Source organism: Eleginops maclovinus, chromosome 17, assembly GCF_036324505.1.
Source record: "Eleginops maclovinus isolate JMC-PN-2008 ecotype Puerto Natales chromosome 17, JC_Emac_rtc_rv5, whole genome shotgun sequence".
NCBI classification, from domain to species: domain Eukaryota; kingdom Metazoa; phylum Chordata; class Actinopteri; order Perciformes; family Eleginopidae; genus Eleginops; species Eleginops maclovinus.
This window is the reverse complement of record NC_086365.1, coordinates 11,359,877-11,384,720: the sequence shown is the minus strand read 5'-3', so window position 1 is coordinate 11,384,720 and position 24,844 is coordinate 11,359,877. Positions and strand designations below refer to the sequence as shown.

General features: G+C 41.7%; 1 protein-coding gene across 3 annotated transcripts in view; it reads left to right on the top strand.

Annotated features, from left to right (window-relative positions):
- cerk (ceramide kinase) overlaps positions 1-12,233 on the top strand; it is a 30,848-nt gene extending 18,615 nt beyond the window's left edge. For 2 of the 3 annotated variants that reach the window (XM_063906129.1, XM_063906128.1), the window contains 7 exons: positions 776-850; positions 1,025-1,177; positions 1,747-1,852; positions 2,329-2,408; positions 4,788-4,987; positions 8,210-8,424; positions 9,957-12,233. In XM_063906129.1, the coding sequence (XP_063762199.1) occupies positions 776-850; positions 1,025-1,177; positions 1,747-1,852; positions 2,329-2,408; positions 4,788-4,987; positions 8,210-8,424; positions 9,957-10,074 (947 nt within the window). In that variant the 3' untranslated portion in view covers positions 10,075-12,233. The remainder of the gene's footprint in view (positions 1-775; positions 851-1,024; positions 1,178-1,746; positions 1,853-2,328; positions 2,409-4,787; positions 4,988-8,209; positions 8,425-9,956) is intronic. The other variant, XM_063906127.1, reaches the window with a different exon arrangement.
- The last annotated feature ends 12,611 nt before the right edge of the window (positions 12,234-24,844 follow it).

Here is a 24,844-nt window from a genome sequence, read left to right as displayed (position 1 = left end):
GGATCACATCACTCCAGTCTTTACACTGGCTTCCTGTCTGTCAGAGAATTGATTTCAAAGTTCTGCTGCTGGTTTATAAAGCATTGTATGGTTTAGGCCCAAAATATATTTCTGATCTCCTGCTACATTATGAACCATCCAGAACTTCAGTTATTATGCTGCAAACATCTGGAACAAACTCCCAGAACCCTGCAGGTCCGCTGCTACTCTTACTACTTTTAAATCCAGACTGAAAACATTTATTTTTGCCGCTGCTTTTAATTTAACTTCTTATCTAACATTGGACAGTAACTCTTATTCATGTATTTTAAACCTGTTGTGTTTATTTTATCATCTTTGCTTTTGAATGACTGTTTTTGAATGCCATTTTATAACGTGTTTCTGCTGCACTATTTCTAGATGCTCTTAATATCTTTCATTTTTGTAAAGCACTTTGAGTTGCCTTGTGTTGAAAGGTGCTGTATAAATAAACTTGCCTTGCCATGGCTACAGTGGAAAAAATATATAATTTTTCATGAAAAACCAAAAGGGAGGGTTTTAGTAGAGCTTTGCCGCACCATGCAGTGAAAATGCAGCATTTTATCCCATTGATGCTAAAAAAAAAAGGCCCTCTACACACAGCTTTTTTAAATATTGGAGGTTTGCTATATCTTTTTATATCACTGAAAATAGTTTCCGTGCCACTGTAGTCATTTTTTATGTTGCAGTGTATTTAACTTGTCAATACCCGGGCTATAATGGCTGATCATTGACCTCTGTGTCTCCTATCCAACAGGGTCCACTGATTGTATCTGCTTTGCCACAGTGGGAACCAACGATCCAGTTACTTCTGCTTTACACATCATTGTGGGTGAGTGAATACCGGTATTTGGAAAACACTTACAGGACTTACAGCACGCTATGTGTCAGGCTGGCACGCTGTGTCAATTTTCCCTGAAATGTTATCGGTGTTGTGTAGGAAGCTACAAACAACCGTTGAGCGAATTGTCTTTTTCCATCCACTTTACTCGATATCTCTTCACAGGTGATTCCCAGCCCATGGACGTGTGCTCAGTTCACCACAATGACAGCTTTCTCAGATACTCTGTCTCGTTGCTTGGATACGGTTTCTATGGTGATGTACTGACAGACAGCGAGAGGAAGAGATGGATGGGTCCTGCTAGATATGACCTGTCGGGTATGAGGGCCGTCATTTTCTAACCCTGGGTCAATCTACAAGCTAGGCTATCCACACACCTTTTTTTAAACCTCTGCCTCAGTGACCTCGCACATGTGGGGTTACTTGGAGTTTATCCCTGAGCTTGCTGGTCCTGCTCCAGGTCCAGACTTTGGAGGATTAAAGATATAAATCTAACACACAGCCTCTGCCTTTGTGGATTCAGTGCAAGTGTTTGTTTTGCTCCGTATTGGGACTCACTTACATCGCCAAGATTCATCCTCCCGCTGCAGCCGCACTTAAACACTACACATTGTACTGGAAGGGGCTTTAAACATAGGCAGCAAGTTTATGATTCAAGTTATGAAACAGGTAATCTAAACTGGGTCCAACGGCACAGATGAGTGTGTATAACAAGTTCTTAACGTGTGCATAAAAACTGCTGGTTGAAAAATAAACCTTTTTACAAAGATCTATAAATGTTTTGAATCCGTTTGCCTGTGCATGTACAGGCTCATTTATTGATAGCAAAGGAGCAAATTGTACTCAATTGATGCGTTTGTGACCCACAGTTTGTTGTTTTGTTCCAGGGGTGAAAACCTTTCTTAGTCACAACTACTATGAAGGCTCCGTGTCTTTCCTCCCCGCTGAGAACAACATGGGGGATCCCAGGGACAAGCTGCAGTGTCGATCTGGGTAAACACAGCACCACAGATATCCGGTTCTATAGCTATTCAATGTGCTTACTTATTTGATGCGCTTCAATAGCAGCGGTTCACCTGCCAGAGCTTAAATAGGAGACTTTATATTGTCAGGAAGACTTGCTGGTGTTATGGACTGAAAGCACATTTAGTATTTTCAGAAAAAGGTCATGTTTGCATTTGTTATGTAGTCCAAAACCGTCTTTAAGACTCTGTGTAAGACCCTGGCATCTATTTTACCATAAAAGAGATATAATTATGCTACAAAAAGGCGTTTCTGGCAGTAGACTTCTTTGAGGATTTTCTACAAAAGTGACTTAAATATAAATGGCGTAACATAAGGTGGGCTCTTTTAAGGTGGACTGAATTTATTCCCTCCTAATGAGTCTTCTTAGCTCGTTAAAACCTTGAATGTCACTGCAAACACTGATGGTTTGATCATGATAGAACAAGGTTTCGCTGATATTTTAGGTGCAGCGTCTGTCAGAGTAAACCCTCATCAAAGGACACGCAGTGGGAGATGTCAGAGGAGAAGGAAAAGACGGATAAAGGTACGACTTTGGGGTTATCACTCGCAAAAATGTCAAAGTAATCATAGGGAAAACTCTCTTTTCTCTGCCTCATTATCTGCTTGTTTGTCTATTTTGTAACTATTTCGAAACTTCTGAAATGTGTGAAAAGAGAGCGAAAACTAAATCAGATGTACCCATGCTGTCTTTCTTCTCCCTACACTTACTTTCTGTACCTGAGATGGACTGTAAATAATCATCTTCTCAAAAATCTCCATTTTTTCTTTTTTAGTTGGGGTTGTTTTTCTCCTGCGGCACGGCAGAATTCTTGATGAGATTCTTGATGAGAATTTTGATGAGTTATTGATGCGAAAATATAAACTGATTTTAGTGACACTGCACATCTCTCCGCTGTGCCCCAGCGACAGACACTTTTTTGTTTTTGTTCCCGCCTATCGATTTCCAAATCTCCAGCATCCACCCTTGCCTCTACTTGATGAGATTACATGTTCTCCGAAAGGAAGAACATGTAATCTGGTGTCTGTCCACTCAGCCTCGAGTGGGACGTCACCTCCTGTTCCCTCGTCTGTCCCCAAACAAACTCACACATTTAATTATCTATGATTCTCCCTCTGACAGTGCTGAGAAAACCTCTGGAGGCAGAATAAATACTGACTCGTGTGTGTGTGTGTGTGTGTGTGTGTGTGTGTGTGTGTGTGTGTGTGTGTGTGTGTGTGTGTGTGTGTGTGTGTGTGTGTGTGTGTGTGTGTGTGTGTGTGTGTGTGTGTGTGTGTGTGTGTGTGTGTGTGTGTGTGTGTGTGTTTCCTCTCTAATTGGTGTCATGATACTAAATTTGCCATTTTGTTTCTTGGCTATTTGAGTCTTCCTATGAAGTGTGTGTTTTTCCTGTGTAAATATAAAAGCGAACACGACCTGTTTGTTTGTGAGGTGTGACAGTCTTTTACAAATCAGGAAGAAATGTAGATTTGCCAGCTCTCACGCCAGTTCAGCTGTTTGTTTTGCAATTTTAAAAAACATTTTCTCATCTTTTTACTGGCGAGGGAATCTCAGACAACTGCTTAATCAATGAGGCACAGCACACTCACTCTCTGCAAATGAGCCAGCCTCTACTCTGAAAGCAAATACTAATTTGGAAAAAAATCTTCTTATGCAGTGCCTACAGTCCACAGTTGGGGTTTTTTTCCCCAGCTTTAATCACAGCTTCCCAATTAGAATATTGTTGTTTTTATGTAGCCTCAGCGGGCTTGTTATCGTGGGTTTGTGTTATCACCTCTGTAAATTTGCTTTGCGAAATGAGGGAGAAAGGTAATGAATCGTTTTGCTTTCCCCAGATCAAATAATTTTCCCTCTGAGGTTTGGACGACTGTGATCACTTTTTTTGTAGCTTACTCCAGTGACAGGCACTGGCAGCCCCCGTGGGTGATGCTGTTCCTTTGATACGCCATCATGGCAAACAGTCGCTAATCTCAGAGGAACAGAGCTGTGATTTGTCAAGTGAAACCAACACGTCTGTCTTTTAAAGACTCGGAGGCCACGTGTGTATTTAATCGTAACAAGCAAACTTGAGGTTAATCCAGTCACTCTGCTATCCATACCACTTCCTCTTCAGATATTGTGAAGCCTTCCTTGGCTAAAATTAATTGCGTTTGGAAACATAAGACATTCAGTTCTCCTACAAGGGCAATAACATTCATTACCTTCAGCATCAGTTCTTATATTGGCTCCATCATTAGGGTAGAACTGCTCGGAGAATTCCGGCCAAGACATCTGGATCCTAATGGACTCTGATAAGCATCAGTGCTGATGTGTAACATGCTGGGAACTTAACCTTAAGGACTCGTAAAGCATGGCAAAATACTCAGTGTAATTTCTAAACTGAATACCTGATGGTGCACAGATTATTTGTTTCAGTCTAACATCAGCACGTCTGGAAAATACTAATTGGAGGTTGAAATGAATCCAAAGGTTTAGATTATTTTGTATCTAACTTGTAGGCGTAAGTAGCTGAAAGCTGACAATACTGCAAGCCAAATCTGATGTGGCATGTTTGCAAACGCTGCGAAACTGCTTTGCAATAAATGAATTCTGTTCATTTAAAAGTTTCAATATCAGATGGAGGTGATTTAACATTGCCAGAAAGGTCTTGAAGTTGTAAAAAACACAACCTGTAAAATGAGATTCGGGGGGATTTGCAGTTCCACTTATTTTTAATTTCAAACACAACATTTTCTCTGCTTGAACTTAGAGCCCCTTATACATTTAAAATGTTTAATCTACTAAGTTTTTCTGCATTTCAAAATATTAAATACAGAAACTTGTTTAGTTAGTCAAACAGAAGCATAAACAGCTAAATAAACTGTATGCGTGTTCCAGCTCCAACTCTTGACTCCTCTGTTTCAGATGGTTGTTGGAGGACTATCCGTGGAAAGTTCATCGCAATAAATGCTGCCAGTATGAGCTGCGCGTGCCCCCGCAGTCCAAAGGGTCTGTCGCCCTCCGCCCACCTCGCTGACGGCACCACAGACCTCATCCTGGTCAGGAAGTGCTCCCGTCTGGACTTCCTCACGCATCTCATTCGACACACCAACAAAGAAGACCAGGTACGAGTGAAGCTGTGTAATTTTAACTGCAGGGCACTTTCTAAAGCAGTATTTAATTCATGATTTCATACCTCTAACGTAAGTGTCTGCAGGGATAAGAAAACATGTCCTTCAAAGAGTACGGTCTCTGAAATGCAGCAAAACTTTAAAAGTCTTTTATTCTTCCCGTCAATCACTCTGGTGCAGAATTCCTCGGTCCGTGCACAGATGAATTGAGAGTGAGTTAAGTCTGTAAACGAGCGAGCAGAAGGCAGGAGTTTGCCCACTTGCTGTGCTAGCACCTCCTTTTGCTGACTCGGCTCAATTTCCCAACTGTGGTTCACTTTAGCCCGAGTGCCTTCCCACGTATCATAAATAACCTCCACCCTGGTCCGAGGAGGCACCGGTAATCGCTGCATCAGGGATGTGCTGTAGGGAAGAACAGGCTGATACCAGACTAACGCCCTCTTAGGATAGCACAAGTATTGCCAGGGGAAGTCTGTTGATTAGTAATTATTACCTCAGGAAAGGCCTTAGGAAGTTTATCCCATTTAGAAGGGTCTTGTGAGTAATTTCACCTGCAGGAGCTGTTTTACTGTTCACTTCGAAAACTGTTTTGATTTAACAGTTACATCTTAGGCTGAGTTTACATCAACATCCTGAATTGTGCTTCCAATTTGCAGATTACAAGGATTCATATTACTCTTGCACAAGATGTTATGTATTTGCAGCGTCTTAATGTTCCTTTAGCAGAAAAGGCCAATGGTTTAATACCAAGAAAAATTACGAAAATAAAGGAAAGTCTGCTTCTCCAGTGAAATGTTGCATCCTAAGGAATGATTTCGCTGCTCTCTGTGACATGAAGCGTGCCCCTGGAATATCACGATCCCATTAAAATATATTACATCCAGATGACTGAATGAAATTATGTGGGCAAAATGGAATTAACAACACTCCCTGGTGATGCTAATTCGGAGAGCCCTAAAAATGATTTTATGACCGAGAATGTTCGCAATATATTAAAATCCAATACTGGGAATCTCTATTTTTCTCAACTTAATTTACCCTGTTTATATTTTAATTTGTGCATAATTGAAGACAAACTGCTTGCCCTCAATGCTGAGGTAATTGATTTATTATCTGGGTCATTGTTAGCAATTCCTCTTGTACAGCTGAGGGCCTGTGTGGGTGTGACACAGGGAGCAAGCTGTATCTGTGGTGTATTGCAATGTAATGGCTCTTTTTACTGTGTGAGTTAGACAAGATTATACTATTACTGAAACCTACTGTCGGACACAGTTTTAAGTGATTTTTCAGCTGCTGCTGGTGTGTGTGTGTGTGTGTGTGTGTGTGTGTGTGTGTGTGTGTGTGTGTGTGTGTGTTAATGCTGCTCACCTCAGATTAGCATGCTAATATGCTAATCTGAGGTGAGCATTACAAACATTTCCTCAGAAATACGTGAGCATGTTCGCAGTTATATCATGCGCATGTTAGCATTGTAGCGCTGCTAGCTAAGTCCATGGTTATTCCCTTTTAGAAGATTGGTGGTCAAATGTTCGTTAGCTTGTTCATTAGCGAGCATTGTGTTAGCAAGTTACAACTAACAAGATGTCAAAGCAGCACTTTCTCTGTCAGATTTTTGGCTAGTTTCGAGGTACTTATGTATGTGTTTACAGGTGAAATATTTCTAACTTTATGTAAATACATATATTTTCATGTCACATGTCAATCCCACCTCGGCTAATACCCCACAATGCTGATCAAAGAGATTGGCTTGTTTGGGGTAAACCTAGCGAAGTGTCCCCTTAAGTGGCTCTTTACCCCGTTTCACTTTTTGTCATACAGTATGTCAGACTTTTCTTATGGTGAAAACCAAATGATATCTCATAAATGACCACAAATCTCAGTGGTATTGGTCAAGAAAGGGCATGATGTAGTGGGTTTGTAGTTTGCAACCTTCTGTGCTGCTTCACTTGCGATACAGAAAGGTAGACAAGTAGTCGTATGAGAACAGAGAGGGGGACTTTGCATCAGAGTTCACTTAATATCAGCATCACTGTCCAGCCAAGCGGAGAGAAACAAGGAGTGAGAAGCGACTAAGCGTATTCATGGCCTTGTCAGAAAGCCTTTTAGGCAGACCGTCCAGCATGAATGCAAAGCGGTTGCAGTCATAAAGTGGGTCTGATGTGAAATAAATGGCTGTCACTCCGCTTTCGGGATGAGAGGGTGAGAAAGAGCAGGAATGAAGGGATAAGGAAGGAAAAGGAGGAGAAGAAAAGAGAAGGGAATAGAGGGAAAGTGGCACCCCGTAAAGTAGAAGAAAGTGCGCTGGACAGAGCTGAACCTTTCTGCGACACTGAGTGAGATGAAAGGGGATTTTGACAAAATAATTTCTTTTCATCTCTCTTTCTTCTTATCCTCACTTCCCTTTAGTTTTTACGCATCTCCATTTCATCTGACCTCTTCTGTCCCTCTGAACATTTTGCATTTGATCTCCTGTCGGCCATTTTCTTTTATCGGGAATGGAGAGAAAGAAAGATAAACCTCGATGCCCTTTTGCTTTTCATTATAAAAGCAGCAGGAGTCTGTGAAAAGACAATGAAGATGATATTAACTTTTAACCTCGCACACTAGGAGCCAGTAAACAAAAGGGTAAAGGTCAGGTAAGGTAAGATGTACATGCCAAGAATAGCCATTGGTTGGGCTGTGTCACTACAGTTCCTCAGCATATATCTATGTCAATTCTCTGGCTGTGACTTAATAAATCTTTCATCTCTGACATCAGTTCAAGCTCTCCTGTCTGCTCCGGTTCTTTGCTCCAAGAATTTCATAACAAGCAGTATGTTTATTATATAATAAATTCAATTCTGAGTTTGACCTTAATCCATCAAGTCCACCTTTTGGAAAAAGCTGCCTGAAGTGTCTTTATCACTGTCTGTTATTGAGCTCTGTATGATGGTTGATATTCCCCTGTGAGCCTCCGATTAAGGATGCATGTAAGAGTGTTAAAGTGAAATAAAGAACATTCTAAATACTTTGACTTCTCAAAAACCAGACCAATTTGACACAAAATATAATTTGGTCAGGCAAAAAGCAAGATGTACTCTTGTGTTCCCTCTCAGCTTGCTGCAGTTTGAGATTAAACTCTTCAAGTGCGTCCGGAGATCATTGACCTTTGAACGATCTATAGGTACATCTGTTCCCTCATCCATTCATCTCTCCCTCATCTGCTTCCTTCCCTAGTTTGACCACTCTTTTGTGGAGGTCCACCGGGTGAGGAAGTTTTGTTTCCAGCCTCGGCAAAATGAGATGCTTTCACTAGAAGACCTGACTGAGACTCCACAGAAGACAGGCTTCAGGCCCATATGCTCTGCTCAAACAAGCTACAACTACAACACCTCCCGCAGCAGCTGGAACTGCGACGGGGAGATACTACCTCACGCTGCCATCCGTGTCAGGTAATTAATCACAGAATCACCTTGTGTACAATGTACAGTTCAACTCCAAAATACCTGTGGTACTTATTTGAAGCACTTCAGCACATTTTTCCAGATAACTGAGGTGCAATCGCACAAAGATACAAATAATTAAAATTAGACAACTGTTGAATAAATTAAAACGAAACGGGACTTCAAGAAGTTACTTTTCCAGACCAATTAATAACATAACTCCATTAAATGACAAATTGGTGTGGATAAAAAAAAACAGATGCTAATTAGCTAGTTAAGAAATCTAGTCTTTATGCTAAGCTAAGAGTGCTATTGATGATTTTTTGCAATCAAGCAAATAAACATATTTTCCAAACTTTCAGAACACGGTTCTGACATAGTTCTCCAACAACATTCAACAATATGTCTTTTCAAAATTAAGGAAATTTAAGGCATCTCAATAGATGGTGATTAAGAAGTTCTTCTACTTGGCCAGACAGAAATTAGAGCAGCAGTGCCATTAGCGCTGCGAGTGTCCAACAGTCTGTTGTCAGGAGGCTATTTCACTGTTCCCTGCTGGACAATCTTGGCAACTCGGAGGAATTAGCCTCCCTTATTATTCTGGCTCTGTCCACACTTCAGCCTTCCCCATCAGATCTCTACACAGCCAGTGTGGCACGGCTGGAGGCATCATTTATTTCATGCTCCATTGTACTTTGCCAATGATGCATGGCGTTGTAATGTTGCTAATTTAACGGCCCTCCCCATTTTAAAAGGCTACTCCCCTTTAATTAAAGCAGAAGTCCATCCTTTATTGCCTCTTCCTCTCGGCTAATCGTTCTTGGAGTGAGCCAGCCAGAGTGCTACACGGATAATTAATGGTAACAGCCCAGGCGAAACGGAGGGAAAGAAAGAATTTTGCTTTGAAAGTCAGAAATACAAATCTTTAAACTCAAGTGGCAATAATAGCAAAACAAAGTGCTTTCTTGATTGTAGGGTTATTTTATTGAGCTTTTGGTATTTATTTTTTATGTTGGAAGGGTATTCTGGAAGAACAACCCTCCATGTTGAGTTTAAAATTGTGATATACTGCACTGTTCCACATACTAACTACCAGTGAAGCCTGCGAGTAAACAGGTGTTCCAGTAAAAATACGTGTCATTTCTCAGACAAAACCCCTAATTATATATAATACAATTGACTGTACCATATATAGCCATCTTGCCTGTTTACAGCTTATTTTTCTGCTTGTAAACTTTTACCTTGTATGCGTCATCATGACGTGTTATTATTGTGTCATTATACTTTGTCAGCCTCATCTGTATTGTAACATCTGCTTTAGGTGGCTCTTTAAAGGTAGTTATACTTAACACAGCACAACGATTTTCTAACTTTCAAGTTGGCTTGTCAAGTCTGCACACAGGGGTACCATTTAATTGCTTTTACATCTGCCACATGGACAGTAAAGCCTCATTGAAATGAGCACAGTCATTAAGTTGATGGTTTGTTATTCAGGCTAAATGATGCATGTGTGTACACTCTTTTTTTTTCCCCCTCTGCAGTGTCCAGTCCCAGTTGATCAGGCTGTTTGCCCGGGGTATCGAGGACCAGCAGTTTTTGTTAGAAGATCCTTGCACACTGTGGGCCTTGGAACCCAACACACACTTTTCAGTGGACTGATAGCTGGATTGGACAAATAGCTGAGTTGCACTTGGCAATGTTTTCCTGGAATATAAATGCACCACAAAAGTGTAAACAACAAACTATGGCATCCTATCCTTCCTTAGTGTAGTAACTTCAATAAAAGTAGCTGGAAGTCCTCTCAATGCCCTCAAAGGTGTGGCTGCCATCCCCAACCATTAAGAGGGGAAAAGTAGATTGTCCAAAAAAAGTTATTTTGCATTCTTTGTTGTTACTAACGAGATCCAGCACTCAGATCTCCTCACTGCACTTGGGGCTTTAATGTGCAAAATTGCATCATGCAGCTTTAACCCCAAAACTGACACAGCTGCTAGTGCCAGTGCTGCCAAATTTCATACCTCCATTTCAGTTTTTTTTATCTGTACTTTTTAGAAAAAGGCAGATTTTGAAGCTCAGAGGATCTCAAGGCGCCAGATGAAATAAAGCTGAACAGGACTGATCTGGACTCAGCCATCACAATCGGCGGGAGGGTTTTATACTGCCATGAAGGAGAACACAAACAGGATTTATCCCTGTGTAGCAAAGAGACGTAGCCAAGGAGATGATGCTGTATTTGGGGGAAGAGGAAGAAAGGCCTGGAAAGCAAGCAGCCAAACTGGATAGACATAAAACGCCACATGCAATCCGATCTTCCCTTTTTGGGAAGGAAATACCATTTCATCTGTGACCCAGGTGAGAGCAGATATGAGCCAGGGGCACTAATGAAAAGAGCTGAATACCCTGCTAATACACTAACAGGACCCTGGTGGATTCTGGGTAATAAGGCAAAGTGGTTGCTAAGTGATTTGGTGTGTCTCAGCACTGCTGTGGTGCACCTGTGGCTCTGAACGCTGCTGCTTCTCCATGGCCAAAAACCACTGAAAGTTTAATCATCATGTGGGATTAGCCAGGCTCTGAATTCTTCATAACTTTAAAGATTATGTTTTGTATGGCTGCTAAATTAACCTTATTAGCTCCCTTCTGTGAAGCAAGACCATCAGAGAACGCTAGCCTACTATCACATTTATAAAAATGTATTAAACAACATAGATAATAAAAAATACATTAGGCTGTGTGTGTGTGTGTGTGTGTGTATGTGTGTGTGTGTGTGTGTGTGTGTGTGTGTGTGTGTGTGTGTGTGTGTGTGTGTGTGTGTGTGTGTGTGTGTGTGTGTGTGTGTGTGTGTGTGTGTGTGTGTCTTAATGTATTTGTGAAGGTGCCAATGTGATGAGTTAGCTCTATCACAATTAGCCTCATGAGTGCCATTTTGCAGATGCTCTCTCACTGCAGCCAAGACATTGATGCTAACACAAGCACCTAAAGTACACACACACACACACACACACACACACACACACACACACACACACACACAAACACACACACACACTTTCCGTCTGTCTTTTATGTTATTGGAGATATTCAATGTCAATGTGTCACACACACACACACACACACACACACACACACACACACACACACACACACACACACACACACACACACACACACACACACACACTGCAGCTTTAAACACCATAAAAGCCTGCTCCACATTTCGAATCCTATAACTCTGTTAATGCTGACTCTGAATGTCTGTAATGTTTCACCTCCAGTGCCCACTTGTTAGTTTATGATGTTATTTCAAGGAGTGGGATCCTTTAAATCCTCTGAACACTCACACAAATACACATATGGTCACAAATGTACATTCAGACACACAGAAACCAAGAAAATGAAGCCTGCTTTCAGCTATGACAGGTCATCAAAGCTAAATCATTTAGCAATTTGTGACTGACAATGCAAACAAAGATGAAATGAAGCTTGAATTTCTACTAACTTCTGTCCAAGCAAAGAAACGTTAATGTTATTGAAGCAATAATAATCTAGCAGGCTTGGAAAACTAATTTAGCCGCATGGAATTAAACTTGAAAGGTTAGCGCTAGTTAGCTTAGCCCGCTAACAGTAGTGCTGATTCCCAGACATTAAGCTACTTCTTGGTTATGCTAAATCAATACCTATCAAATACATAGAGATGTTTTAACTTAAGATATACTGCTCTCTATCTCTGCATATATTAGCAGCAACTAAATTGGATAAGTGAGTTTATTTGATGAGATAATGCTCAATAAAGTTTTTGAAATGTGTTTCTTTTCTTGTCCTGTGCTTGATCTCTATGGTGTGCTTGACGCCAGTGACGTGTCCTTCCCTCTTTTTCTCTCTTACACGCTTCTCCCACGCATTCACACAAAGGTCGGTCAGCGCTCACTTGCCCTGGCTTTCTCAATCTCACTCTTTCGCTCTTTCTCTGTCTCCCTGTATGAGTGGAATTTAATAGGGTGCTCTGATGTGAGCGAGATGTTTCGTTAAAGAACAGCAGACTTCAAAGGTCTCCGCTGAGATGGTGTTGTAGTTCACGCTGTGCTCATTCTGCACACAGTCTGGTTTCTTGTTTAGTTTTTGAAACCGAAAAAAAGGCAATTTCAAAGTGTTGGAAAGTAATCGGAATTTGGTAACTTTAATAAGGCAGTCTTACTGGAGTACCACAAAACCCCACAAATCTGGAAGTTACAGACAATGCAGGTTATTCCTACAGATGACTTCACATAACCCACCCAGCATACTTTCACAAGTAATCAAAAATCTATATGGATGTGTATCGGGCCCACGCCATTTTTTGTATAGCCTCTGGTAACTATGAGCAATTTTGTTCCACTGGAACTCTAACAAAGTTTAACGAGCTCATCTGAAATAGGTCTATACCCGTTACATAGGTCTCGAAAGTCAATTGAAGACATTTAATTGACATTGAAATTAGCATCCCTGTTACCCAAGTTATTGAAAGGATTATACGGTAAAGGGCTACATTAATTTAACATCAATTGAACGTCTCACAAGGGCTAGATTTCTTTTTGAATCCATCTAAATTAATGGAGCAGAGGCCAACAAACCGTATGTACTGTATGTAGCTAGCTGTTGTATCGGTCAAATTTTTTAAAGCATGATTCAGGTTAGTCCTTCCCTGACCAACGTTTCTTTAAAACCACATGCCCCAAGGTTCAATGCAATGTTAACAATGCTCGGCCTGACAAAGCAAATTGACAAGATAATAATTTAAGTAATCTAAGCATAATAAACCCTGCTTTTACGAAAGTTCTGACAGTAAGGTTAATCGTTGTTCTCGCTATTTTATGACCTGAGTCGCTGGAAACCTCTCAGTTGCGTCAGTACAGAGAAGAAAGTCAGAGCCAGGACAACATTAAAGCCCAAAAGAGGTATTGTGTGGTCCCATAAACTGTGAAGAGTGTGACTTTAATTTCTGAGTGATACTTTCCAAAGGACAAAGAATTAAATTAAGGTTGTCCTTGTCACTTAAATTTCTCTAATCCACAGAGATTTAAAAGTTATATCTTGCCACTTGTGGCTTTCAAAGTGTGACTGTGCTGACCTGCTGCTTTAACAGGTGTTGAGTTATCTGTAATAAAGCGACCGTTTGTCCTTAAAATGGAGGTACATTACTCTGCTATGGGGTCTAGTATGACCGCAAACACAACAGGGATTTACCGAGCTCTCTTGGCCGCGGTGGCAACCAAATTGTTTTCCCTCCCTCTGTCTTCCCCCTCATTTTCTTTCTTTGCTACTTCCTTATTGATTTATTCTCCATCTGCTTGTCGGCTGCCCCCCTGAGAGCCACTATCTCATTCCCACACCCTACCTGTAACGCAAGGTGAGACAAAACAGCGGCAAACACCCTCTGCCGCCACACACACACACACACACACACACACACACACACACACACACACACACACACACACACACACACACACACACACACACACACACACACACACACACACACACACACACACACACACACACACACACACACACACACACACACACACACACACACACACACACACACACACACACACACACACACACACACACACACACACACACACACACACACACACACACACACACACACACACACACACACACACACACACACACACACACACACACACACACACACACACACACACACACGTTGAGGTGACAGTGGCAGTATGTGTGTTTTGTCCTACTTCAGCACCATTACCGTTATTATTGACCTGATTTAACCTTTTTGACCAGTTTCTCATCAGGAATTAAGTATGACTTATTTTTGTACCTTACCAACAAGTTTTCCGCTGAACTTTATCTTGTTTCTCACCACACTAATTGTTTTGCACTGATGTGGACATGGTGAGGTCAAGTAAAGGTGCTGCGATTGCAGGTAGCATTACACCAGCCGCAGTTATGTGACACCAATAATCACGGCGAGCGAAATAGCTGTGTTTCTCACAGCAGGCCGGCTAACAGGAGCCAAAAAAGTAGAACAATTGGCTTTTTGAGAGTCTAGGGGTAATTGTAGGTGGGTGGTATGAAAACAATGTTAGTGAGAGACTGAGAGGGACATGGAGAGCAGATATTGCAGGGGCGGTGGTCAAAACAGCAGCAGTGCTGTTGCCTACTTCTCTCTGTATTGATTGGAACAGGCTCCCTGTGAGAGATTTAGATCAATGAGGCCATAACAGTCCATCTTCTCAGTCAGGAGCAACTAGCAGCTCTTATCTCTCACTCTGCGTCCCTCGCCCTCACACACACCTTCACTCACACATTTCTACTCACTAATGCACTCGCACACACTGGAGGTCAGGCCTCAAAGCTGGAACCATGCAATGTTTTTTAATCAATATATTATTATGATATCCATTTGTGAGGTAGAGTGTGGTGATACACTGCATTTGACACAGTTGGGGGGGGTTGCTACTTGCTTTTCTACTGATCATACATGTTTCATTGACGCTTCCACTCGTGTGATTGCAAAGAGGCCCTATTATGCTTTTGGGGTTTTCTCTTTCCTGTACTGTGGTTGTGTGCATGTTAATAGTCGGCAAAGGCTTAAAATCCCCGTTTTTCTCCCTTGGGTATTAAATAAGCACTTCTATCAAATTTTGACTATTCTGTGTTTAAGCAGCAGCCTGTGAAGGCTCTTTAAAGTTACACATTTTCCCTATTATGGTTATCTTAAGTAAAAGACAACTCGAATCAGCATTAATACAACAATTATCAAAGATACACACAGCATCTCCCTAATGTCGTAAATCATATTAATGCTGTAGAAGTGTGTGATTACTTCACAATGGATTAATTTCAGAGCAGAAGAAATGTATTCTAATGTGCACTGGGGCTGAAAAGTGTTTGCCTGTGGTGCTATACTGTAATTCTGTCTTTTCATGCTGCATTATTTATACATAAAAGCATATTATTAGTATTATATTGCCCCATTTCAAGAGATCAACAGGGACACATCAGCATGTTAAGGGTGGACAAGTGACAACAAGATTATACATCTAATATTAGAATGTTTAATCTGATATAAAGCATGGAAAAAAGAGGTTTTATTGGTGTATTTTTAACCTGTCAAAGTTTTACCCTACACAATCAATGATCAAAAGGGGTAGAAATATACTTAAAATGTTGCTTGACATTTATTGTCCTGTGCTCTAAGTTACAGTTTAAAATAATGTGATTTGACATAGATATTTGTTAAAGTTGGCTCATGACAATTAGCATTAAAGCGCTTAATCAATACACTGTTAGGACCATGCAATTACAAACTAACCACTAATGACTTTTCCAATCATTATCATCATTTCCTCACTCTGACAGGCCGTCATTATTTATAGTGTAACAACACAGCTTTGGAGTCACATGCAAATGATAAAACATGTCAATATGTCATTATGTATTCATGGTGGAAATGTTTAAAAAAAAATCCAAGCTGCAAGCGAACAGGGGCTCTAATAACATAATCAATATATACAGTAGAGGATCACTCAAACATGTTAATTGGAAAGAAGTTTGGTCCCTGTAGCAGATAAGTAATCAATGAGAAAGACTTTCAATTCTGATTAGACATAAACATTTCTGTGCGTCTGCAGGACTGATGCAACTCTATTGATCTTTTACATACAGTGTGTGCCCTACGGAAAAGCACGAATAAGTGGACTAAACTATGCATGCAAACTAAGTATGTGTGCTGCCGATGTACATTACTCCCCCACAATGCAATGCTTGAAGGGAATTCTGCTCACAGCCAAAAAAAGAGTGGTGTGTAATCTTCAGAAATATAACGAAAATAGAGGTTGGGTTGGCGTTCACAGTTGCGCATATATTCCCACTTCCTGTAAAATCAGCATACATTTGCATTACCTGCTACAATAATCTACGCATTAGTGTCTGACATATATATCGAATATCATCAATATTTTTATTAGAACTACCTTTAAACAGAAGAAATAGCATACATTCTCTATGATGTAGGACTGCCCTACTCTCATTGGTTGGATCATTCTCTACCATGACATGAGTTAGTCATGTTAAACTGGAAATACAGATGTACTGTATATTGTTATTCAACACAAAAACCAACTGTCTTTTCCCGAGAGACGAATAACATGTAGAAATGCTTGAAGGAATGCTTAAAACTCAAGGGTGTGATCACGTGGAAAATACCTTTTTAGCAATAATTATTAATTCGTAGTCACTCAAAAATTCAGTCAAACCTTGTTGACAACAAGTGTCTTGAGGCGGAAATGACTAAAAACAATAACAAAACCAAGCGGAAAATGTATTATGCTAGATTATCTTTCTGGTGCAAAACTAAATGAAACAATATGGGATTCTCAAAGTGACATGTCAGGTTTTTCCCTCAGCCCCAGCAGAGCCAAATATTACACTGCACAGTTAGTGGATAAGGGAGTCAGAAGTGGCATCACAGCTTTCAGAGGGGATATCTTAAAACTTAAACCAACATTATTTTCAGTTTGATACAATCAACAGTAAAGAGGCAGACATTATCTTATTTAAATTAGGTGAACTCCCAACAGTAAGCATTAACTAAATTAAAGTAACTCAACTAAGGCTAGACAACTACTGCTAAACTCGAACTTTTAAAGTGCAGCTGGAGTTGTACCTGCTGAATGCACAGTGGCCTCTGCCAGCAGGCATGTGCAGAGTACTTTGCAGTGACAAGTCATTACCTCAGCTGCCGCTTTGTTAGCAAACAAGTCCTCTTATTCAAGTGATTAACAAGTAATGAGTAGATTGCTCCAGCAACAGATTCCCTGTTTGTGCAGACACACTTAAAGTCAGTTGCGCATGCACAAACGCATTCAGCTAACGTGCTGGACTTTGTTTTCTGCTAAGCACAGATGTTATTGTGTTCCTAATGGTGCTTGAAGTAATTACACCCTGTAATGTTACTTGCTGTCTAGTCCTCTCCAGCATGCCTCAGCATGGTAGCTCAGAAGTACCATCCACAGACACCATTCTCCCCTTAATGACTCCATTAGCCAGAATGCATCTGAAGTCGCTTCTTCTTGTGCGGGAATACGAGGCATGCTTCGGCAACAGCCTAACCGACTGCATACAAGTTGGTCAGTGGGAGCAAACAAGTTATTAGTAATGAGCGTAAGATGGCTGTATGTGTGTGTGTGTTGCTGACTAAGGCTACCTTCTGGGACACATTTCAGACTAAAGACCAATTGGGGGTGGCTTGTGCAATTGGGTAGAAGACTAATGTCCCAAATTTGGAAAAAGATTAGGCAAGCAGAGGATATGGTTAGTCTCAATGTCAGGAAGTCGATGTAAGGGTTAGGGTTATGGCTCAAAAAGTGACCCAAGTAAAAAGAGAGCTCAAAGATCTGAAACACATTGACAAAACCTTTATATAACAACACAGACAAAGACAATGGCGAGCATGTCGTCATTCGGTACTGACATTAGTATTTAGCTCAAATCACTGCTGTGCCAGTTTACAGCCTCTTTGAGCTAAAAGCTTTTCTGTGGACTCCTGCTTAAATGCTTGAATTCCTGTGGTTAGCAAGTCATTCCGTAAACATGAGTGTTCAGAAAACTTTAGTTTACAAAAGCAACTAAACATTGACAATGAAATACTGAAATTCTTCAGAATAAGCTTGCAGGTGTTATGAAACAAGCTCACCAATGACACTCAAAACTATACAAAAGGAAAGGCTATCTGAAAAGGTAAAAAAAAAATCAATGTGTGACATTCACACAATTATGTGAAAAAGCTTCTCCTCGTGAATAGCAGGGTTAATCACTGACAATAGTTGGACTGGAAATGCCTGTAGTTTCAGTCAGTTATATCCGATTTAAATTGTGGTGACAGTTGTGAGGCTGTTGATTTATATTGCCAGCACAGTCAATCAGATCTGATCAAAGTAGACTCACACAGAGGAAGCATATTAGCAGAGCTTTCACTGTCAAACTCTTACTAAATAATAACTTCAACCTTGATTGTTGATCATTTCGTAAGAATATTAAGTGTTGAAGTGAGAGTATACTCAGGAGTGTTCAGGGGCTTTAAGTAAACTGGAAGATAACCTGAATTAGCTTCTTTTTAATAGCTTCCATCCGACCTCTGGCCTTAGATTTAACATGGCACAATGTCTATATCACCTTCCTGCAGCACAGGATAAAAATCCTCTCCTCTGTCTCTTAGTCTGTGTCAAGGCAAGGTGCAGCACAATCCAATATTAATGCACCTCAGCCAGTGTGACTGAAACCACTGCCGCTGTAAGGCAGTTTGCCCTCCAGAAAATTCTAACTGATACCTCCTCTCTCCAGTCTCCAATCACCCTTACGACCCGAGTCTCAAACTCCCCGAGGGGTATTTTGTTTAAGTCATTTTCTTCCGCCTCTCCTCCTTCCTCCCTGCCTCTCCTTCTTCCTCATGCCACCGACTTGTCTTCTGTTTATGACTGTGGATGATTGAGGCGCGTTGCTCCAGTGTCAGCCCTCCTCCCGGGGTGAAAGCAGCAGGACATGGACAAACAAAAACTGTCACCTTCTAAGAGGCGTTCAACTGACATTGGGGGATGAGTGTGAATGTCTGTGTGTGTGTGCAGCCTTCTCCCTGGGGGTAGACATCTTATCTCAGTGCCGTCGGTGAGAAAAACAGGCCAATATGTTGGTGCAAAGATGTGCCATGGGTAAGAATGGATACGAGGCCTTGTGATTTACCCGCAGTGACAGGACCATAGGGCGTCCTACTTTACTGAGCGACCAGCCATTGCTATCCAAGTCTGGGAGACATGGAGAAGGAAGAGAGAGGACTGATGGAAGAAGAAAAGGCATTCTGTTGTGTGATCATTCAAATTATTCAATTCATGTTTATCTCTGGCAGTGTAAAGATATCATATGGTTGTGAGATCCAGCATCCACCAACAAGTCACTGAAGTCCATTTATTATATTCAAATGATAGTGCGTTATCTTCAGTGTGGTCATTCAATGGCTTGCCTCCATTTACTTTCTTTGGGAGGAAAGGGAATCATCTCTTAGGGCACTTCGAGGTAGCAGCTGAGTTGGAGATGTCCGGTAACACAAAAAAAATGGGAGGGTTGGAATCCCCCAAAAATTAGGACTTCATTCCAATGAAGGCAATATTTGCCAAAGAAAATGTTGACAGAGAGTAATGCAGTGGTCGACCAGTTTCCTTGTTACCTGGTCATTATTTTATGTTCTGGTATTCCTCTCTTAAAATATGAGACATCTAAAAGTCATGTAGGTTTCTGGAGAAAGTCACAGGTTTTAGAAGAGAGGCTGAAATGGTGTTGTTGCTTCTAACATGTCAAAACCTGGCAAAAGTGTTTAAAGCTGGACAGAAAGTCTACACTCAAAGGTAAGGCTAAAACGTTCTGAAAGCTGTCATTAGGATGGGGATAAAGAGGCCCACTTCGAGACAGTTACTCCTTAAAAGGCGTTCATGCTGTTTTACTTGATTGTACGCGGGAAAAGTGCAGTGTGAAGACTGAAAGAAAACAAGAGGTTGAAAAAGGCTTTCAAATCCTGCTTTTTATTTTGACCATTCAACAATCGCTTTGTTTGAGGCGCACTGACAACTTAAGTCCTCAGTCCCACGAGAGGAATGACAGGGTGATGTGTCTCAAGCTGTGTTCCTAGAGCTACAGTTGCAATTTCGCAGAAGCTTCATCCCCTAACGGCAGTATATTGGCTTCGAGGGTGACCTGTCACAATGACGGTCACTGCAACCATCCATCCGGCTAAGAAAAGGTTATAAACTTGTGATGGGAACACACTAGAACATAATTATCCTGGACCGATTTCTGCTTGTTTCTTGAAGTACAACAACTTCAGTTTATGCAATCACTTTATTATACAGTATGTACACTTTGCCTGGTAAACAGATCCTTTGCTTATGTTGCAGACATGATATAACCTACACAGTGGCAAACAGACCCCACTTGCATTAAAAGAGCATCAACATCTTATTCATACAAGTGGCCATTGCTTCTGACAGCAAAATTGTGCATTTCAAAAAAGGAGCCATCAACGGGCTTTAGCTCTCTGAGCTGCGTTCAGACCCCTCACTCCACCCAAGTGTTCCTCAGTAGGTGTTCATAAAACTGACAGCATAAACTGCTGCCATGCAGGTTGTAAGGAAACAAATATTAATCTGCATTTCACACTCATTCCATAGTGCTCTCACAAACAGATATTTTAAGTAGGCGAGAAGGAGCCATGTCCTCGAGTCCTTTCCTGCCTTCAGCTGAGGTCTGATAGCAGGTCCTCCAGTGCCCCCATCAGGTTCTTCCCTGCACCTCCAGCCCCCCTTTTCTTCATCTTCTCCATTTGTTTCCTCCTCCACTTCAACAACATCTTTTATTTTTTTCTTCTTGCTCCCTGTCTGTTGTGCGACACACAAGCCATGGAGTATTGCCGCTGGGGGGGGAGCTATTAAGAAACGGCAAACAGAAATGTCTGGTCTGCAAACACGGGTATGCGTACAGGTGTTGCAGAGCTAACAGACAGGAATCATTACACTGTTTCTCTCCGAACGCTGCTGTTCCTCTGGGACTGAGCCTCAGCACCCTCCATATGCCCACAGATGGGCGGACACTCACAGATACAGATTGAAATCACATATGGTGAACGTGGGAAGCATAAACCCGTCAATGCCTGGATACAGGTGCAAACAGGAAGTGAGTGCTGAAGCTGAAGATATAGTAAAAGGGGGAAATATAGCAAGCAAAGAGAAAACCAGGCACACACCTAAATGTCTTGTTATTGTACCTGAGGCCAGAGAGTCGGCTCGCTCTGCAGCCTGGCTAATGGTGCGACATTCGCTAGCATATTTCACCGGACACATTTACATTTGCTGCCGCTCTGACCTAGTCATAGCACATCTCTCCCTCATTTGTCCCCTACGTCTGTGTGTGTGTGCAGCAAGGATAATGACTGCATTGATCAGAAACGTCCCCAATGGGTGGTCTTGTTCCGTCAAGGCTGAGAGAAAAGGCGAGGCAGAGAGAAAGAGAGCAGGGCCAGAACGGGATGCCCTCTGTTGCTACCCGCCTCGTCGCATTAGCCAATCAAATATCCATCTTTGGCTGTCGCCTTCGTGCTCCATGCAGACTATCAAAATCGAATCTGCTGCCCTGTTTTTATCGCCTGTCATGTCTCCAGTCCTTCCTTCCTTCATCATCCCCCTGCTCAAATGTATCGTCTTTGGCTCACATGAGTGGGATCTGTGGCTTATTTACAAACCTGGGAGAGGGGGAAAAAATGCAGCCACCTGTTTGGTAATTCAGCTGACTCACCCAGAGCGACTTAAGTGGGATATTATACCCTGCAGCTTCTGTTGCTACATACTGATGGGCTTCAAATTAAAAGGAAAAAGTGTAATAAATGAGAGGAGAAACAATGAATGCAGATGCTTCCACACAAGGCCTGAGGAGTCAATGGATGGATTTAAGGCAATTATGAGTATCATGTGCTTTGACCTTCACACTCAGGCACCATCACCGCAATACAAATGTATTATTTTTCTTAAAATATGGGTTTCATCAGGTATTGCAGCACGGATTTGCCCATCATTTCTAATTCAAATGAACTTGTATGGATTATTTCTAATGTAAAGTTTCATCGTTCTTGGTTGTTAAGGCCTACATACAAAGTGTGTGTATGTTTTTATTTCCTGATGTCATTTGAGATTGTTGATCGTGAATAATAACATGAGGCAAATTGAATACAGATTTTCATTTAAATAACAGCGATCCAGCAAATCCATCTGCAGTGCCAACCATTTGTTAGTGACGATAGCCTTCCGAAGCTAATGGAACAAAGTGACAGTTTGGTATGTCGTCTTGCATTCAAAGCTACCAATCTTCACTTTAACATTTGTTCATCTACTTTGTGATACAAACAGGATTACTGATGGGAAGATAATTCCCAATATAGCCTGATCATATACAATACAAGTGATGCGATCAGGATTAGATCCAAGGCACAGCTCTGGTTAACCCTTTTATCAATCAGAAATGGTTCTTCATGCAGCTTGTCTTCTTTGTTCTACTCATTTGTTGGGGGAAAAGTTTTGATATCTTGCTGCCTGGGCAGAAAATAGGATTATCAGGACGTGTGACAAAACAAAAAGTTGATCAGATAGAGAGCAGCGAAAGAGGGAGACTGATAACATCTCTCATGTGTTGGGAAAAGGATCACATTGATGAGAAGCACAAGGTTATCCTTAACTCATTCTGTGTATCAGTGCATTTCCTTTGCACACATTCATACTGCCAGATCAAGAACATGATGAAATATGGAATTTATGGGAATTGCAGGCAAAGCATTGATCTCTGTGATGCATCAACCGCTAATAGTCTTACTGCTGCGGTTTAAAATCAGCTTCGTCTCATCACGACGTGCTTCCATTTTGAAGTCATTGCTTCTTTTCCACACATTATTTTAATGGTCGTCTCCCAACACAAGTCTTTCCTCTCGTGACACCGAGAATAACGTTGTATGCCGACGACTGAGGCATCTCTTTTATCATTGGAAAGAAATAAAATAGGGCTCAACATTTTGAGATCTGACAGTTCCATTAAGAATTCTTCTAAATTTACAGTGAGAGCAAACCGCCACAGCTTGCCGCCCACAGAAACAAGGCAATCACTCACCTCAGCCCCTCTACGCTGCTAGACAGCATTTACACTGACACACACCAAGATCTAGATATGAATACACACACACACACGAGGCCAGGGGAGAGTGCAGATGATGGTGCTGATGATTTCTTGTTGCTGACAGTTGGCTTCTCCTCCAAGTCCCGTGTGTGTGTGTGTGTGTGTGTGTGTGTGTGTGTGTGTGTGTGTGTGTGTGTGTGTGTGTGTGTGTGTGTGTGTGTGTGTGTGTGTGTGTGTGTGTGTGTGTGTGTGTGTGTGTGTGTGTGTGTGTGTATGTATATTCGTGGGTGGATAAGGATCCGTTACGGAAAAGGTTACGCCTGATGCCAGTGCAAACAGGAGGCGAAGAATCTGGCCGCAAACCACCAGCCAATCTAACACTTCACCTCCGGGGCACATACATATGAAGGAGAAATACACACATAAGGCTTGTTTCACACACACATGCGCCAACATGCAGAGAAGTCCACAAGCAGAAAGAGAAACACACAATTGGGGAGATGTAATTTCTCCCCTTCGAGCACACTACCTCCTTTACATCATGCATTCACAGCAGCAGGAGCTGAGGTTGACATACATTCCTTTCGGGGCGCTTAAAGGACTTGGCTATTTAGTGCTGATGACATTCAGAAATATTGGATGTTCTTTGGTTTCTAATCTCTTCCTCCGTTCTCCCAGAAGGAGCGGCTGGGGTTATTAAAAGTCAGGGCATATGGCACAACGCCTGCAGGAGATGTGGAAGGACACCGTCTGTATTTGCGACTCAGAGAGGCTTCAAGAACTGGGAAGTGGAGGGGGGTAAAAGAGAAGGAGCCTGAAGATGAAGGCAAACAATGAAAGACAATGAGAAAGTGAGACAATTGAGATGCGAAAGGTGGCCCTTTCACAGTGAGATGAAACAAGTCGCAGCTTCGCCTTTCGATCGCAAATAGACACAAACCTCGCAGAGCACACACCCAATAACTCTCCAGCTGTCTCCTGGGCTGATGTCTCCCAGGCATGCATGAATATTAAATGGGATCTTGTAAATCAAACAGTGGTGCGTTAGTGGCCACTGGAACAGAATTAGGTATGAAAGGGCAGATAATATATTGAGTCTCCATGCCAAAAAGCTTCTCCCCAGGTTGAAAAGAAACAGGGGGAGTACTACACGGTGTGTGGAGAGGTTATCGTACTCTGTCTTCCCCCTCTTGCTATGCACACACACACAATCATTCAATAACGGGGAATAATGACAACAATGAGATGTATAGTGCCTGTTTGATGTCATCATTATACACTCTCTAAAGTTTCACTCTATGGGGAATTTCCATGGTTGCGTGTAAGTGTCCGTGCTTTGACATTCAGCGTCTGGGGCCGGCAGAAATACAGACGGGAAAATGAAAAGATGAACACAAAGTATGGTGTTTCTGTAAGATTGTGTGGTTCACTTTTCTTCCCCCAGATGCAGCCTTGGGTTGTAATGCAACAGGGGAGAAAGCAACAGACATGAAAAGAGGTAGAGAGAGGTGATACAGGTGAGAGAGAAAATCAACCACCTCTCACACAGAGACAATCAATAAGCTCTCTGCTCAGTCTATTTCCTATGGGCTGGCCCGGATAATAGCATTGTGCCAAAGCCGCCTGTGTGTAGCCAGGGAATAGGCTAAGGGTGACGGGATAGAAAAGTATGAAACCAGCACTGCTATGGGACTCACACTAATTG